Here is a 19,134-nt window from a genome sequence, read left to right as displayed (position 1 = left end):
GCAGCAAGTAGTAACTTAAGAGCAGAAGGTAAAAGCAAATTTAAACAAAAGTGCTGCATCTTAACTCTTCCACACTGACACCTTACCACCATGTCTTTAGATCTGGAAAAGCTTTTAGGACAAGCTTTCCAAGATGTAAAAGGGAAAGAAGAGAACCAATGTAGTCTGTCAGTTCTTCCAAGCAAATGCAGCCTTCTCTAGCTGACCTCAGTGTCTTAAGAGTGAACAGTTTGTGTCCTCTTTCCATTCTGCCAGAAATGAAAAAAGAAATGAATTTCAAGATTCTACTGCTGTCTAACAGTAAAAGAGGGTTTACACGTAGAGGTGGACTTTTCTGAAGTTCATGCTCATCTCCCCTGAAAGTAGCTGGTATATCATTGCTTTGGACAAAAAGTCAGCATGGAAATTTGATAGGGAGCAGTTAGAAGAATTCTGCAGGACATTGAAAGCAAAATTTTAGGACTCTGGAGGCAAATTTAGAAGGTTGAAGACTGTGGCTATCTTGCAGACTGGTGATTTAAGATATTTAAGGTCTTCACTCATATAGAGTTGGCTCAGGTTACCCCTTACAAGCTGTTCTCTACACACACAGAATATTATGAGGCTCAAAACTACTATGACAATGAAAGCAGTTACAGACACTGCAATCCAGATGTGCAGCTTCCAGGGTAAATATCATACTTGTTTATAACCAGACTTTGGGAGTAGCAGCAAAGCTGAATGAAACACATTTGGACCTTGCGGAAAAAAAAAAAAAAAGCCCCAAAGCTTTCCTTTCAGGCTCTATATTTTGAAGGCCAGGCCTTTTGTCTCAGTTGTTCTCAGCAGCATTGTTCTAATGGACACAATAGACATAAAGAACCCTATGTTCTTATTTCTATTACTGAACTGCCAAGTGACTATGAGGAAGTCACACAGAGCAGCATTCAAGAGTGCCTACCCATACTGCGTTTTTGTATGCTCAGCTTAAATTGTGAAGGGAGTTGATGTGCAGATGCTTGAGGAAGCAACTTTAGGAGGCATCCAGGACCTGTTAAAATTTTATCTTAAAACTACTCAACTTCTCATCTGAAGTACCTTGCTTTGGAAGTCACTTGTATTTCCTCTATCACTGCTCTGGAAGTCAACACTGCTAAAATACTTCACTGGTGCAGCAAAGAGTCCTCAAAAGATCAATTTACTTTTTTTGAGAATTTGCCTCTCTTGAGATGCCAGAAAAGCACTCTAAGACCCAGAATAGCTTTAATCAGCACTCCTCATGCATTCAGACACTACTGCACTTGTGAATAAAAGATCCCATATGCTAATACCCCAAGCAGTTCAGGGGGTTCAAACATGTATGAAGGAAGCAGGCCAATTGTGGGGTCAGCTTTATATTTTTGCATTGAGCCAGCTGATGCTTTTTACTTAGGGCAAAATTCCCCATTGAGTGACCAGGTTTGAATAGCTAGATACTTCTAGAAGGTGCCTGTTTAGAATACACTGAGAATTCATTCTCAGAAAATCAGCCCCCTTCAAAAACAACAGTGTCTGGATATTTTTACCACTTCTTTTAATCACCAGTCTGATGGAAGAGGAATACTGCATGGGTGTTCAACCCTTTGGCTTGCCTAGGCTGCATTGAGTGAAGAGGGATTGTCTTGGGCCACATATATAGACCTCTCCAAATGTAATGCCTCCTATTTATTTTCATGGAAACAACAACAGATACAGTGAGCACAGTAACTGATTGAGAGAGCAAGTTCTCAACTACAAAGCACTACTTTTCAACACAGCCACCACCATTACCTGTGCATTTTCACCAGTGATGAACAAGAGCCTGAATGCTGTGTTCATCACAACCTTCACCAGTGGTGGTGACCTATGGTTGCTGTCAGCACTGCTGAAATGCACTGAAACTCACTGCCTCACCGTGCTCACATCCACTGTTTGATATCCATAAATGTTCAGCAAGCGTCAGTTAATGTCATTGGGTGCAACTTTTTCCACACGAAGGAATTCAGTTCCACACTTACGTTTCATATGCACTTCCACATCAGATGCCATTCTGTCAGACTGCTCCTCTGCTGCCATAAGTCAACTGACAACGGAATGTAATGCAATATTGGTGAGAAGGTCCAACTTCTACTGTCATATCAGCAACATCCACCTCTGACATCATGGGCCAACATAAAATAGGAGGCATTGCTTCTGGAGCAGACCTGGCAAACTATGTAATATAGTTAATGTACATAAGTAACAAAACTTTTTTAAACTGTTAATATTTTTAGTAAGACATTTTTAAAAAGAGAGCAACAAACCCATAAAACTAGTGGAATATATGATCTTGTTTTTCAAACCTAATATTTAGCTTCACATTCTATTTGAGCATAATCTAAACTAGAAGAGAGATTGGGCACAAGAATATATATGGACATATTCTTGTCATTTAAAAATCTGGTCTGGAAGCTGAAGAAGGTAACTAACAGATCATCTCAATAAGGAGTGGAAAAAACATACATACATACAAACATACATAGTTGAGAGGTAATTAATAATTTGTAATAGCTTACAATTGATCCTTCTAGTACCTCTCTTAAGAGCAAGGAGCTGATTTCTTGTTTATTAATGCAGTTTTTATTATTATTTAAGCAGGTATTTTCTGTAGAAAAAGGTGAGAGAGGTGACAGTGAAGCAGAACATCAGCTCCAAACTTCTTTGGACTTTGAGAAGCTTGGATTCTGATTCATAATCTCCAACTGGAAAACAGTTGGAGACACAGATTGTATTTATATATAAGCTGAGGAAGTAAAGCGATTTTATCAACTTGTAGTGGAAGAAAGGTAATGCAAATTCTCTCATATGAGTCTCATTTCAGAGGGTCTGGGTATGGGCATTAGAGTTTCTTGCATAACCCTTAGGAACAAAAAAAGCCCTCTGTTTTGCTGAGTTGCAGTATTTCTGCCTTTCTTTGTAAGGAAAGAGTGCTTATTTCTCCCCTAGCTTCATGAAATCTATCTGACTCCTGGTAACATGTCTGTGAGAATTTGCTTGGAGGGACTAATGGACAGGGGCACACCCTTCTTTGCTATGTTACTGTTCCATGAGTTCCAGACAAAAGCATTTATTGTGGTTTGGCAGCAACCATCTATTCCTAAAACCCTGGGACTGCATTGTTCTGTGCTTGTCAAAAGTTGATTTAGTACCTACAGGCACACAGTGCAGGGTTCATCTTTTTAGGAAGGGTCTTCAGGCTTTCTAGACTGCTGGGGTCACCTCTCACAGCCAGTAAGACCACTTGGAGGAGTCACACCACGGTTGACTGTGAAGACAAGTCCCTTAGTGAAGCAAAAGATCTGTCTTGCAATAAACATTCAAAGATTTTTATTCTGACCCCAGGTTAAATAGTAATACTCCAGAAACCGAGTTACCAACTGCCAGCCCGTAACAACTCTGCATCATTAGATAAAGACATGTCTTAGGAAAAATATTGTTAAGGCCCCCAAAGTGTTTTGCTGTGTTTGGAAGTCTAATAATGGCAGAGATGTCTGACTGGTACTCCTAACGATACAAGGATCTTGCAATTCTATCTGTAGCTAAGATAATGATCCTGGGACCTACACAAAGCTATGAGGAGGCCCTTCTTCTACTCAGAATGGCAAATCTTTACTTTCAAAACAGATCATTAAAAGTTATATCTAATGAAAAATCCATCTGTTTTCCATTGAGCATACACTTGGCTTTTTTTTTTTTTTTTTTTTTTTTTCCCTAATGTTGCATCACACTGCATTCTGCAGCACACAGTGCTGATACCTTCAAAATGCAGCAAGACAAACCAACTCTTGGGGCAGTTCCTTTGTCCATGGAAGTTAAATACTGGGTATATCTGGATCTGTTAACTTAAAGCTGAACTTTGGACCTTTAATTTCTCCAGGAACTGTGGAGAGGTGTGCAAATATGGGTAAGGATGTATTAAATCTTAGGTAACACAGATCTGCACAGGTCGGAGTTTGCAGCCACACAAGTAGACAGCATATTCTTGTAGCCAGAATAACAACCAAAATTAAATATGAAGGAGGCATCACATGGCAATGAGATCATTAACAACACTTCTGTTGAGATCAGAGATATGTATGCTCTTCTGTTCTCAAAATGCATGTTTTGTGGCTGTGGTTGCTCGTTGTCACATCAGCTGCTAAAGTCTAAGATTCAAAAAAAAAAAAAAAAGGAAAGAAAAGAAAAGAAAAAAAGAAAGTTGGGACACTCACCCCCAGTCGTCTGTATTTCCTGTTAGGCTCCTGAGACTCTGATCTGATTATTCTTTTACACCCAGACACTACTGGCCAATATCCACCATCCTTCCAGTTAACAAAGATTTGGAAGACCTTTGCTCATGTTCCGAGCTGTTCCTTTTGCCAGTCCCAAAAGGGGCCAGAAAACAGGAAATATCCCTTCCAGTCTTAATCTGCCAGGCACAGGTGATGTTCCTAGGCGAAGGCTGCCCACCATGCACACCCTGTGGACCCCTGGCACCAGGTGAGGGTTAGAGGAGGCAAGGAATCAATGTGGAAGCTAATGAGTTTAGCCACATTCCGCTCCAGTTATGTTTGGCTGCTGAGGTGTTTTCTTAGGGAACCAGGATGATCATTATTCAGAAATCATTTGGACCTGAAGAATCTGAAGGAGGTCTCTGCAGCCAGTATCTGTGACAGGCTGTGTTCAGTGTTTAAGAGCGGCTGCTGAGCACCAAAGCGTGGTCACTGCACAATGCAGACGCTTGTTCCAGCTGACAACATCTTTTGAAGGAAAAATTTCACTTTAGGAACAATCACAGCTCCAGAATTGGGGTTTAAAATTTCCATTGCTGTTTTTCTTGGGATCATTCAGAGATTCAGCTCAGAATCGAGGGCTTAGCCTGCTGTCATCAAATGAAGAAATCTGGCTATTTTGCAAGGGAAGATGAGCGGGGCCTGATCTCTACCTCTTGTTCTGTTTCCATGTGACAGCTCCTCTTTTACCATAAACAGATGGCATAATGAACACATCACTTTCGTGTCCGATCTAATCACCTTCTTGTTTGATCCACTTCTTCTACCTCTTGAATTACTGTCCTTTTCTATTTTAAATTAATTGTTCATTTACATTAAGCAAAGTAACTTGACAGAAGGTTAAAAAAATAGACACCCAGATCTGTCTTACCTACAGGATGCAAACAAAAAATTGGATAGATGTCCTTTTTTCCTGGAATAAATTGACCACAGAAATTAGTGGGTTTCTTCCAGTCAAAATTAGGAGATTCTAGAGCAATCTTCCAAATAAAGAAGGTAACTGGGAAGACAGGAGACACAGCAAGGGGGAAAGAGTACATTTTTGAATAGCACTATTTGCTTGTGAGAAGGATTGAGAACTTAGCTCTAGAACTCAGCAAGCTAAAAGGTCATATTCCATTCTGTGTTTCCTTTCTTCCTTTCCAAACCAGAAATGGAGATCTCTGATACTAAACGAGCAACCATATGTCCTTTGTCTGCACTTACCTGTGTAAGCATGGAAGTTAAATGTGTGGCACCTTTTCCCATGTTCCAACAAGGACCATAAAAAATACAATCTCAGCTGGCCCATAACAAAAATAAACTAAGGATGCTTTAATATGCACTCAACAGGGCAAAAAAACGCATCATACTTTCATACAGCTATACAAATAAAACATATCCTACGTGACTGGTCACAAGTAGAATAGAATCAAGCAGGTAGTATACAAGGACAAAATACTTTAAGAATGCATTTTTACATTCTGTTTTTGTAAGAAAATGAGACTCTTATCTACATTGGACAGCCCCAAATAACTCCAAAACTTGTTTGTAAATCCCAGTCAACTTTGATAGAGGGCGTTGAAGATATTTAATTCCAGCAAATTTTGTGAAAATAGATGGCCAAAAAGACAGATTATTCATCCCTCATTGAAGAAATTGGCTAAACATGAACTCCATCCCCATTAAACATCAGAGAATCCATGCTGAAACACAATCCAAGATACAAATCTGTAGGAAAAAAAGACTTCACTGTTTACAAAACTACTTGTATTGAATGAGACTACAGAGAGATAACATCAGTACAACAGAAACTAATCACCACCACTCAACAAACCTTTTGGAAGCAAGTCAGCAAACACATATGCTTCAATAGAACCAGAGCCTCATGTGACAGGAAGCTTATTAGAGACCCTGTCTCTCATTATTTTGTTTTTGCTTATAACTTCCCAGCAAGAATATTCAATATTGCAAAATAAAGTGGTTTCTTTCACAGACCATCCAGAATGAGAAAGAAATTGGGCCAGACATTCCAGATCCTGAAGAAATTGGTGCCTGTGGAGCTATGGATTTCTACCAGCAAAACATCTGGCACAAAATAGCATTAAATATGAATAACTTTCTTCTCTTTCCTCTTACCACTTGTGTGAGGCACGAATAACTTCACTGAAGTCTGTTTGATGTGCAAAGCCTGCAAAGAGGAGAAAAGAGAAAAAAATCAGCCCTTTATACATAGCAAGACTCAAAATATTTTATTTCCTCAATAGCATAACCTTGTGAGCTGTTTTTTCTGGTTGCTACATATCAGACAGTTGCTTCATTGTATTATAAACGCAGCTTAGGAATTCCCATTTGATGCTCTATCGTGTTTTTGTTCAGAGATCCAAGAGTCAGGTAAATTCTGGGTATCTGCAACATCACTGACCTGAAAATCTGGTGAAATGTGGAGTCAAGGCTCAGGAAGGGTAACAGGAGCTCTGTGTACTCAGCCTTTCTTAGCTTTTCTTTAAACATTTCCTAAGGCAAAAAAATAATTATTGAAGTAAAAAGCATAAGAGCTCTTCCTCGTGATGCTCAGCAGTGGCTCATGATTTGGAAGACAGGGGCTGAGGATTTCTTAACTGTGGGCACTTGCATGTGTTGTATGGCATCAATCATACAATGTGACAACAGCTCGCATTTCCCCTTCTCACTCTTCAACACTGCAGGACTTTTTCTCACGTATAAAGCAGGACTGGCAGTGGAATCTGTCAGTGCTGAGCATTGGGATAGCATTCACTCACTCCCCCTGGCAGTGAATGCTGGTCTTGCATGGATGCATCCACACCAGGTCCCTACAGTGGGCAGAGAGGTTTTATATAGACAAAAACTGCCCAGCAGGGTTAAAGTGCACACATGCCAGGCAGCACCTTCCCTAAATCCCTGGATGACCACTCCTTTTTCCACCACCCTGAGGACAGATAAAAAGCCTTTCAGGGGCATTTTAAGTCAGTGCTGCCATTTCAACCCCACAGATGCCAAAGTGATTTTTATACTCTGCTCAACTAATTGCCAAGCTCCAACAAAGGGAATATAATGGGTTGCACCAGGCAATAAACCATCCTCTACTGGCTCTAGAAACAGGAAAGTAAGAAAGGGAATGCAGAACTGGAACAAGGCACAGACCCAGAGCAGGTCCAAATACTTGCAGGAATTGATTTATCCCAAGATTTGATACCAGATGTTCTATTCATACAACTTTAACAGAGCACCACAAAACATTAAATGCTTCTCATGCTTTCAGCATTCAAACCATGCCATCTGGGCACTTCTGCCACAAGGCATAAAGAAAACTGTGCTTAAAATTAATGAAAGAAACAAGTCCCTCTCTGCAAGTCCAATATAAAAAGGGTTAAGAGCAAACACATGCTAAGTTGTTCTTGGGAATCCTGAACACAACAGAGAGGCTGTCTTGGATTATAGCTTTTCTAATTTATGCCAGCCCAAAGTCTGGTTTTAAGGAGGATGTATTAGTGATATGTTACTAAAACATTGTGATAAACCGGAGTACTCTGCATTTGTGATTAATAAAAACATTTTCATAACATATCAAAAACTGTCTGCTTGTTTACCTAGAGCTTCAATAGATAGCACAGCCCTTGTTCCATGAAGAAGCTGCACTTGGACATTTATTTGGGAATCGCTTTATTGCAGATATTAATTAAATGGACTTCTGACCATTTTTAGCCTCATAGATAGATTTCTTGTTGTCTTATCAGCCCCTTCTGTCTGGCCTACCAAAATCCTACAGTCCTATGTGATAAAAACTACAGCTCACTGCACTCTTCTGTGCAAAATCTTTTCTTTGAATCATTTTTCTTCTTAAAACCCAAGGCTACCACATTTGTGAATCTATATACAAAGCTGCTGAGACCGAGCAGGGACAGCTAAAATCACTTCTCCCTTACTTTCTTAACTGCCAGTGTATCTTCCCAGCCTCTCTTTGCTCAGTTCACTAAGATAAAGAACTACAACATAAGGATCTGACCCAATTTTCTCTCTCTGCCATAGCACATTCCTTTAATAAATGGAATTTGCTACTATTCTTGCCTAACTCCCATCTAGTGTTACCTCCATCTCCTCCTGCTTGTGTTCTTTGCTCCCTAGGTCATCAGCTCTTCTTTAAAAGATGTGACCTTCCAGGTTGTCTCATGTTTTCACGACAGGCTGACAACCTTGCCAGTCTTTCTTCAGAAGTCTCTTTTCCAACTGACTGTAGCCCTTTTTTATTAAGATCCTGACTGGCCCCACCAAGTGTAGCCCAAGCGTGAAATGAGCAGAGATGCCTTTATATCAATGTCATTGAATTTTTCTGTATTTACTCGGATTAAACACTGGATGGTGCTCTTTGCACTTTCATGCCGGCAAAAGCACATTAAAAACAAGCAAACTCCCTGTTCTATTGAGAATTGTCAAAATTCCCCAGGGTCAGATACAGTTAAAGATACATGTCTAAGCCTCAAAATCCAGTGGGAAGAGCATGTTTCAACTACACAGAATGTTGCTTAAGCTGCAGTGGAAGAAGCTCAGCTAGGTAAGGACAAATGCCAAAGAAAGTGTCACTGCCTATCACACACAAATCCACCAAGTAGCTGTTTTCACATTCCTCCTCAAATACTTTATTTGCTAATTGGCTCCTTATCAATGTTCTCCATAGCAACAAGAGAGATTTAAGTAGCATAAAGTGGGCTGAGTGACATTATGTCTGCATGTAAATGTAACTTGGATTTTGCATGGAGGAAATGATCTGAAGGAGGTTAACGGCATAATGCGAAACCTCCTGTGGTCTCAGAGGAGAAGAGAGCTTCTTAATGCTGTATGAATGGTGCAAGAGTGAGGCAAGACAGCGTATCCTAGCAGCAAACATTTTTGACAGAATCAAACTGAGTTTCTGTAGGAAATGAGTCCATTTAATCTCTCTAACTGCTTTTATAATAGTCTTCAGCTATTTTTCAGCAGAGGTCAGAAGCCTTTTGATATTTTTAAATACGTAATGAATAAGTAAAGGAGAGAAATACATTTTATGGCAAAAAATAAGAAAAAAGAAAAAAAAAAGAAAGAAAGCTGTGGGGGGTAGGAGATGCACATCCTTTTTTTTCCTGCTGTGCTGAACTTCTGTGTATTCCTAGGCAAATTATGCTATCTCTCCAGGTCTTAGCTCCCCCACTCTCTAAACCTAAGATGATTCTTTCTCTTCTGGCTGCACTAAAATGCTCTGTCTCCAGTGAGTGCCATAAAAGTACAAATTATTTTGTGTGTTTGCATTTAAGGGATACAGCTTTGGAAAAGACATCCTGCTAAAATAAAGAGGCAAGTAGAGAAACAATTTTAGCATCTAAGAGAGATCAGGGAAAACAGAGAATAAAAGGATTCATTGCAATGGACTGGCATTGATAAGATACTGTTGGACCAGCTGTGTCCACCTACTGACCTACATCCTGTATGTGTGATTTAAGTTTGTACTGACAATTATTTGGGTCTCTAGTGGAATGAGCACGGGCAGAGCCTCAGAAAAGGCTCAGGAATCACTGAAGAATCCAGCTTGGAAGGAGGACTCCAGCTACACTTTTGGAGCATACAGAAATCCTACCTGAACCAAACTCTTGAGAAGGGTGGGCTTATTCAGCTGAAGGATGAGCAAGGATTCAGTTCACCTCTTCAGCTGCATGGTCCGCTGTTTCTTCAAAGACTGTTCAGTCTTCTAGGCTACCATGTTCAAATGTCTTCAGAAGATATGTTCTAAAAGGGACATAGTGAGAGTGGTTGGATTAATAAAACCCTCCAAAGCATTGCCATTGAAGTCTTAACACAGAAATCTTTTGGTCACGCCATTTAATACAATGCACATGGGACAATGAATTTTATGGTACTTGTAACATTCCCTCCTTCTCTTGGCAAGTAGAAAATGCAGTCTTTAGAATTTATAGGACATCTGATGTGCTTGTGCCTCAGAAGGAGAAAATGGGATAAATGGCCCAATCCAGAAGATCTGCTATTGCTCATCTTATTGGTGTTAATGAACTGGTCTTCTCAAGAATAGGAAGTTGAATGAATGAGATGCCACAGCTAACATTGTTTCTTCTTTTGAAAAATACAACTACATGTAATACTTGCCAGAGCTGCCATTTTAGTGTTCCCAATTCCAAAATACCCATCTAAAACAGCCTTAAAAAGCAGAACCCCTCCTTCATTATTATTTTAGCATTTAAAATAAAAATAGAATCTCTTAAATAGGGAGAGAAGCAACAGAGTTCTCTCTGCCCTTGTGCCCACTGCTGTATCATGTTGGGCTTTGCTGGATGAGCACTGATGGGTGTGTGGTGACTGACATGGCCTTTACTTGCTCTCACTCATTGAAATACAATAGCAGGGCTGGCAGGAGGGGCTCCATGCGTTCACACTTCAACTACTGCAATGTGAAATCCAGCATCTCTGCTTAAATCACTGATAGAGACAGATCTATCAGATAGAGACAGAGCTCAGGCTGAGCATGGCTAAGCAACAGTTCTCCCTAATGCAAGGGTTGAGCAGGCTACATAGTACTAGAAATTTAAACCACTATGGGAAAGTTGGCTGAACCCTGCTGCATCCTTGCCTGTACATCTGCAGACAGATGCAGATAACATGCTAATATAAATGTTGCCAGTCTGAATGGGTTATGGACCATTCTTAGATCTTTCAACAAAGCAACATCTAAGTACAAAGCAGCGTTGTTTTGGGCCTCTCTGCAACGACAATTCCAATGAAGTATTGCTGAGCAAGGTTACCCACAAGACTATCCTCTTAATGTGTCCTTTATTATGCTCACGTAATGAGTTTCTGATTCCTTAGTTATTTTGCAATAAGAAAAATTGTTTAGTTTCATGGTGCATCCCAGTATTCAATGAATTTGCCCCTTGGGAATCCAGAAAGCTTTTGAATCTTAATATAGACATCTCTCCAATGAGATCATGAATGTTCAGATATCTAGATCTAGAGCCAATGCAAGCACTTCAATTTTTTGCCTGCCAAATTTTCTTTTTTGGCTTCATTTGCTCCCCATATATTCAAAGAACTGCACCACATGGAATCCTTTAAACGATCGATGGGATAACATAATTTTTCAATTGAAAAGGTTTTTAACCACATAAACTATTCTAGGGTTTACTAAGAAGTTACCATTGCAAATAATGTGATTGTTCCAGACTGAATTCCTTGCATTGCAGAACAACTTTTGAAGCAAAGAGCATGACTGGTTTGGGATTTTCAACCAACCTCTTTATGGTAATACTTAAATGAATGTGAATTTTCTTCAAAAGCTTTGCATTAAAGAGAAAGGATGAAAGTCTGCAAACACTCATATCTGCAGAACTAATGCTTAATGCTAATGACCCATCAATCTCAACAAGAGGAAAATAAATGTTTAAACATTGGGAAACTCTGAACACTTTCTGATTTAAGCTTTTTATTTGCTTTAAAAAATGAGAAGAAACAGTTGACAAATTCTGGCAAACCTGGAAACATATAAAGTACAAGCAATAACTTCTGGTTTCCATCTTCTCTTTTCCTAGAAGGACAAGTCTATTACTTGCCTGCTGAATAAACCAATGGCTTGCTGTTGTGAGCAGCTGAGTCCTTCCGTAGAGAAGTGAGCAGCTTCTTTTCCCTCGGGCTTCACTTGCAAAAAAACACATTTGTTTTTTTCCTGTCATATATTTACTTTCTCCACATCAGGTCTTCCTGTTGTGTTAGTCTTCTTGTGCTTTGCCCAATAAATGAGACCGTTACCAAAATCTTCACTAAGGCCTACTGATAGTCACCTGGGATACACGAGCAGTTGCTCCCAAGTTAGTTCTTCTAGTTGCTCAGTCTTCTGGTCCTCAGTTCTGCCACTGTATCCACTAACTGTGCTCGTCTGGTAACCCACTAGGCAGCTTCCCAAATCTACCTTGTTAATCAACTTTCTTGGATGGATTGAATTAAACAGTGGGTGGTTTATGAGATGAATTACATTATGAAGCAGGGTCTGTAATTTGCTGCTGCATACTCCTACCATACAAGGCACAATGGAATCAAAATAATTTGTGGCCAGCAGGCCAGTAAAGCAATATAAATGGGAAACAGCACACTTCAGAGGAACTTTCTGATATCCGTTTTGATTCTCTTCTATAGACCAGGTTCTCATTTGCCACACATCAGTCTGTTCCCACTGAATTCACATCAGATGTAGACTCAGCCTTGCAGGTCCAGAACTTCAGTTCATCTTTTAAAAGAATGCATTTTTTGTAGATTCAGCTTAGTTATAGTAAGAAACAGTGGTGTCTTGTACCATATGAAAGTAAAGGAACTAGCCCTATATTTTATTAGCCTCGCTTCCTGGGAAAAGAAAGCTGTTACAATCATATTCTTCATTGGTCTGACCCCCAGAGCAACGAAGCCCCAGTCCTCTGATCATGCACATGAAAGGACTTGCTGTGACATCCCCCTAAGCTGTGTACTTTGCTGCAAGTGGAGGTAAAACACGTGGAATTGTGTCTTGTCCTGACATGGAACTGGGATAAAGCCAGAGTAAACGAGATCTGTGATCTGGGAGTAGTTATACAGATAAAAGCAAAGATCATTACACTCTCCAAAAATACATGCCTCAGCTGAGGTTAAAGTGCCCCAATGAAAGCCACACAAAGAGAGATTTCTGCGCATTCAAAAAAGTAGGAAAAGTTTCATTTGGAACTTGAGCGTTTACAGGCACTGAAGTCAGTCAACCACAAAACAGGGATCTATTAGGAAAAGATTTAATTAGCTCTTCTGCTACTTATTCATTTTATTTCCTTCAAAGAAAAAAAAAAGAAAAAGAAAAAAAAAATCTCTCTTAGATATGTCATGCAAATTATTTCACTACACCCTTCTCAAACAAATAAGCTCAGTACCCCTGAGTTTACTCCTGGTCTCCAGACAACCATGGACTGTACAAACTTACTGCTTGTCACTGGATGTTACTGTTTAAACAAAAGCTGCACACTTACCTTTCTCAGCAAGTCTGTGAGATTAAATTTCAGGCAAAGTGCAAGGTGACAGCCCCTCTGCATCTGCTACTAATGGAGCACACACTCTTCATCTTCTCCTCTAACTTCTGTCTGCTGCTTGTGGTACTTACACTGACAATGTCCATGTTGGACTGCTAGACCAAATATACCTGATAAAAATGTATGGAAATCTAGGAGTTTTATTATTGCTGGAGAAAATTATTCTCCTGAATAAATAAGTCTATCCACCTGCAGCTCTCTAGAGCTAAGCCATGTCTCACTGATTCATTAACACTGCACCTGTCTAACATTTACAGCATGGGAACTGGCATTCAGCCTTTTGGTTTCTGCTGGTATTGCCACTGCAACAGACCTGTTTCCATGACTGCTGTTAAACTTTGCTTATCACTTTTCGTGTTTAGCTAAGTATGTTGGAAGATCAGGACTATAAAAACTACAAGCGTTTAGAATTAAATGGGACGCTGGGGAGGCATAGAGGAAGTTACCCAATTGTTCCACATCACAAGACATTGTGAATAGCTACTCCATAAACCTTTGCATCTGTCAAGTCCACTTGCTACCCAGAAAAAGAAAAAAATATTAAACAAGAACCATACCAATGAAGTTAATACTACTTTAGGGGGTCTAATCCTGGACCAATTAATATGAGTGGGAGTTTTGCCTTGACATGAACAAGATGAAAGCAGCTGTTAATATGGGTGGTTTGGGGTACTCATTTGAACATACACAAGGATGGAATTTCCAAACCTCATTTCCCACAGGTAGGCCTAGATTTTCAAAAGGATTTATTGTGTCCAATGCTTAATATTCAGCTACTTCTAAAAGAGCCTAGGAAGCAGCTAAGAAATTTTGAAATAGACAGGTGGTAGTGATGAGATGCTTGAAGGACTGTGTTTCTAAGCCAGCAATTCTGACGGTTTAGCAATCCCAAGGTCTCCAACACCCTTGAAAAGAAAACTGATAGCTTGCATTGTGAATAGAGGTAAGTAAGTTTTCACCTAAGGACCACTTTTTACAACAGCAAAGACGGAGACTACTTACTTCAAATTGGGTTAAAATGGGTAACATGATCAAAATAGGCAAAACATAGAGGAATAGTTTTCAAAGGCTCCTCCTCTATCTTAAGATTGTTCTGACTGAACAACAATTTAATTTGAAATGCAGAATTCTATGTCTTGCCACAGTTTGATAGCAAGGCCTAAAGAAATGCGGTCACAAGTGAGGGGTCAGAACAAAGTCCTGTGAGACTCCGTTTAAAAATGATTGCTTTTAGATTTGCTCTCCACAACTCCCTGAAAGGAGGTTGTAGCAAGGTGGGGAATGGCTTTTCCTCCCAGGTAAACAGCAAAAAGACAAAAAGGCTTCACATTGCACCAGGGAAGGTTCAGATTGGATACTAGAAAAAAGTTCTTGCCATAAAGAGTAGTGATGCAGTGGCACAGCTGTACGGGAAGGTGCTGGGGTCACTGTCCTTGGAGGTGTTCAAGAAGCATGGAGAGGTGGCAGTGAGGGATGTGGTTTAGTGGGCAGTATTGGTGGCAGGTAGATGGTCAGACTAGATTGTCTCAGAGGTCTTTTCTAACCTTAATGATTCTGTGATTTGAAGCCAACCAGGAGAGGAGGATCCAGCCCGTGACAGGATTTGGTATCACAACATGCGTTCCAATGTTGTTCTCAGTGATTTTATAGCCTCTAAACACTGTACACCTCCCTTGGTATTAAAAAGTAGAGCCAAGACGTATTTACCTGCTGAGGTGGAAGGACCGACAGCCTCCTCCGCCAGCATGGGGCTCCTGGTGAGCAGGAGGTCCTTCAAGACGCCAGGCTGCTTCGCTATAGCGGCCGTCCTGACTCCGGCGAAGCCGCCCAGCGCGGCTCACATGCCTCCCCACACAGCGCGGCCCACCCGGCCCCGCGGGCGGCAGCCGCTCCCGTGCTCTTACCGTGGGCGCCTGCGCGGCGCTCCTCCTCCTCCTCCTCCTCCTGCCGCCGGCGGCCGCTGTCAGGATGAGGCGGAGGAGGCGGAGGCCCGGGCCGGCAGCTCCCGTCTCTCGCCGGGGCCCCCTGGCGTAGCGGTTCCCGCTCCGACGCCGCGGCTGGAGGCGGAGGAGGCCGCGGCGGCACCGCCCGCCGGAACCATGGCCCAGCCGGGCCCCAGCGCCCCGACGGACGGTAATGGGGAAGCGGCCTCGCCGCGTCGAGCCGAGCGGCCTGCCCGAACGGCGCCGGCTGGGGACGGTGAGCGCGGCCCTACCGGGCCGCGGGGATCGGAGCGGGGCGGGCGGCGCGGGGAGCGCACGGAGAGGCCCGAGCGGCCCGGCCGGGCGTGAGGGGAGGGCGGCGGGGAGAGGCGGCCGGGGAAGGCCCCGAGAAGGCGAGGAGGACACGGCAGCCGGCTGATCTGGGTTTATTGTGGAGCGAGGGCGGCTCCCGAGCGTGCACGAGGAAGGAGGGCGGCCGTGGAGAGGACGCCGCTTGCTAGGGAAGGGGATCTGCGGTGCTGGGGGAGGAGGGAGGTGCGGGCACTCAGTGCACGGCCGGCTCATCCCAGTGGTGCTGGGGGCTCTCGGGCTTGGGTCAGGAGCTCTGCGTGGACGGTGAGTTCGTGAGGTGCAAAACACAAAGGCAGTGACAGCTGTTCTTACCTGTGTAGGAGGGAGATAAGCTCTGCGTGAAGGTTCCTGTCATGGAAAGGGTATTGCTTTCTTTTTCGTGAGGAATTACAGACGAGGAAATAATTCATTTTTTTCCCCTGTGGAATAGATCACAGAACTGTCTGCGTGTCAGATAAGCTGCCGTTAGTGCTTTATTTAGAAGATGGGCTTGAGGGCTTGAAGGAACGATGCTAAGGACAGTGTTTAATGAGATGCGTGGAAAAAGGATGAGAGAGCAAGAAATCTTAAGTCGAAGCTGATCAGAACGTGGAAACAGGAGGCCTGGGGCCAGATGTGCAGAACCTTGAAGGATTGGTGCTTACCCTGGCGTGGCACTATGACAGGGGACTCTTTTTTTAGACAGCAGATGAGTTTCCCTGGGAAAGTACTCTGTGAGAAAAGGGGAGTGATGTATCCTTAATTATGCGTATCTAGGGAATTATGCGGGCTTTCTGTTGTTGTTGCATTTATGCAGGAAAGTGCTTATTCTCGGGGACTGCAGTCTACCTTGTCAAAGTGTTTATGATGAAGGAGCATAGAGTTATTTATTTTTTCCCCCCTTTGTTAAGGTCAATGACTGCATGCTCATCTTTTGAGAGCGCTGAAGGGAAGGTGAATTTACTTGCTGCCATGACTGTAAGGTTACCCTTGGTGTGGGTTGCTGTGTACCTTCTGGTGAATAACCATTGTTTATTGTTCTTTAGCCTTTTCTTGAGAGTGCACTACAGAACAGCTTGCAACAAATTTTCTTCTTGGCTCTTGCAGAGAATTTGACTGCAGGTGTGTTGTGGAACTGTGCAAGCATTTGCTGCTTGACCAGGAAAGGTAGCTGTATGTGAGTTGCTATTAGAAGTTACAAGTTAGGTAGATTTTTGTCACTGTTTAAAAAGAAGACAAAAGATGCAGGTAACATTAAGTAATTTCATAGGTTGATGAAGTCTGTCTGGTAAGAGGTGTGGATTGCTGTCTTTCTCATGCTTTTTTCTACAAGAAGGTGAGGATGCTGTAAGACCCATGGTAGGGGGGAACGTGGCTGAAAGTTGGATGGATTCTGAAAAATGCTTGCTGTGTTCTTGCACTGAAGAGTTGAGAGCTTCTAAAATGGCTCCTTTCCCTTTTGGCAGTAATAGGATCTGTTTGTTTTGTGTTTTTCTTTTCATCAACTTTGATCAATATACTATTGTTCTCAAGACTGTTGGATTTATTTTTAAGGAACTTGTCAACAACTATGCCTTGAAACTTCTCTGTTGTATTTTAATATATAGAAAGTGTTGAAGAAGTGACTTATTCAATGTTCTTGGCTGTCTGCACTGAATTTATTGCTTAAGGGAATAGTGTAATCTCTGATTTAAGATCACGTGTGACAAAATAGTGCTGGATTACTATATTCCTCCAAGGAAATAATCGCAGCTTTGTTACAGTTACTTATGTTGATTATAAGTACCATATACATTCTTCACCTGCACAAGATGCTGCCTATGCTTTGGGGGTTTCTTTGATCCTGAAAACATGTATAAAAGACTCTAGTAGAGAAAAAAATGGAACGATGTGAGAGGAATTATATATAGGATATATATTCCATTCTACTGCTTCACTGTGTTATTCCTTCCCCTCTTCTAATATAAATATGGGCATTAGAATAGATGTTAGGTCCTACGCTGTTTTTGTACTTTGGCTTAGTGTAGAAGTTAATAACCCTCTGATTCTTTTGTGTGGGGTAATAGAGTTTCCATATGATAACAATCGCAGGGAGGCTGAGAGCAGAGTCCTCTGGCTGCTCATGTGGCTTTGTGCACTGTGCTGTTAACTCTTGGCTGATTATGTCAACCTGGGTTGCAAGTAGACACGTGCTTATTGATCCTGGTCACCGTGGCTTTTGGGAGGTTTTTTATTAATACGTGTCATCTGGGTTGTGTGACTGGCATAGTAATGCCTAATTTAAAAGTACATGTTTTCAGTTTGAAGATAACATGGCTCTCACCTTCCTTGGGCTTAATTCAGAGCTGGGTGCTTGCCATCTCCAGAAATAGGGTTACCAAACAAAATGTTTTGACATAATTTTTCCCTGTCAGAATGCTTAGGCTTCAGCATCACTCTCCTGCTTGTATCTGGAAAATGCTTCAATGAGGAAACTATTGTTGCATCAAACACTACTTCTTCAGGGCTTAAAATAATAATAATGGCATGCAAATTATTTGCAAATTGAAATCTTACTGTATTAGTAAACTTAAACCACTGGTACGCTCCAACTGATAAATAGCACAACCATTGATATCAGCCTGTAAAGGAAACTGTCTCGTTGGCGCAGTCTGTCGTATTACAAGGAAAATTACCAGCCAAGAGTACAATATTGGAGTAAGTCTCTCTTACACTGTGCTTGGGCCAGCAAAAATACTGTGTCTCTTTGTGGTCAGAGCTTATGCCAACTCTCAGTGGAGAAGACTGCTCATATAGGGGCTGGAGGATGCTGTCATATTGAATTTAGTACCACCAGCAGCACCACGGGGTGCACTGTTGCCCTGTGCAAGTCACGTGGGATTCTAACAAGAGCAGAGATCTTTCTGTTGTATTTCTCACGTATCTCAGAGTTTGGGCATGGCTACTGGAGGAGTCTGGTACGTCATGTGGAAAATTAAGTAACCATCTTTAACGTTCTGCATCTTCCACTGCTACATTTCTAGTTTTTTTCCCTACAAATGTCACTCAAGTAAAATTGAAATATCTGAAAATGCTATTACTCATCTCAAAAGGTAGGTGTGGCTGGTAAGGGACTGGTTTCAAGCACTGAAGTTCAGCTCTGTGTTGTTGATGTAACTGTCAAATATTAAGCTCTTTTCTCTTGAGTAATAACAACAAAATTGCCGGTACTTTCCAAGAGCCAAAAATGTCTTCCGTTTTATTTTTCTTGCTTTTAATTTAGTACATTATTAGTGACTAATATTATTAAACAAGTACCTTTAACTAAAAAAAAAACCCACAAATTAATGCATCTCTTTTTAAGTTGTATTTTTTTCAGTATTTGTTCAGTGGTCACATCTAGAATTTGGCTTCAAAAGTGAAGCAGACACCTTGAACATACAGATTTCCACCAAGTAGAATTTCAGAGGAAGTGCTGCTCAGCTCAGCAGGTCG

The 19,134-nt window shown here is 41.5% G+C and overlaps 1 protein-coding gene across 1 annotated transcript in view; it reads left to right on the top strand.

Moving 5' to 3' along the window:
• Nucleotides 1–15,486: 15,486 nt before the first annotated feature.
• RABEP1 (rabaptin, RAB GTPase binding effector protein 1) overlaps nucleotides 15,487–19,134 on the top strand; it is a gene marked incomplete at both ends in the record, with an annotated part of 39,597 nt that continues 35,949 nt past the window's right edge. Inside the window, one exon of the mRNA XM_079545013.1 lies at nucleotides 15,487–15,520. Coding sequence (XP_079401139.1) covers nucleotides 15,487–15,520 — 34 coding nt within the window. The remainder of the gene's footprint in view (nucleotides 15,521–19,134) is intronic.

Source organism: Tetrao urogallus (genome assembly GCF_951394365.1).
Source record: "Tetrao urogallus genome assembly, chromosome: 20".
Classification (NCBI taxonomy): domain Eukaryota; kingdom Metazoa; phylum Chordata; class Aves; order Galliformes; family Phasianidae; genus Tetrao; species Tetrao urogallus.
Note: the sequence above shows the minus strand (reverse complement) of the source record. Positions and strands in the feature narration are given on the sequence as shown.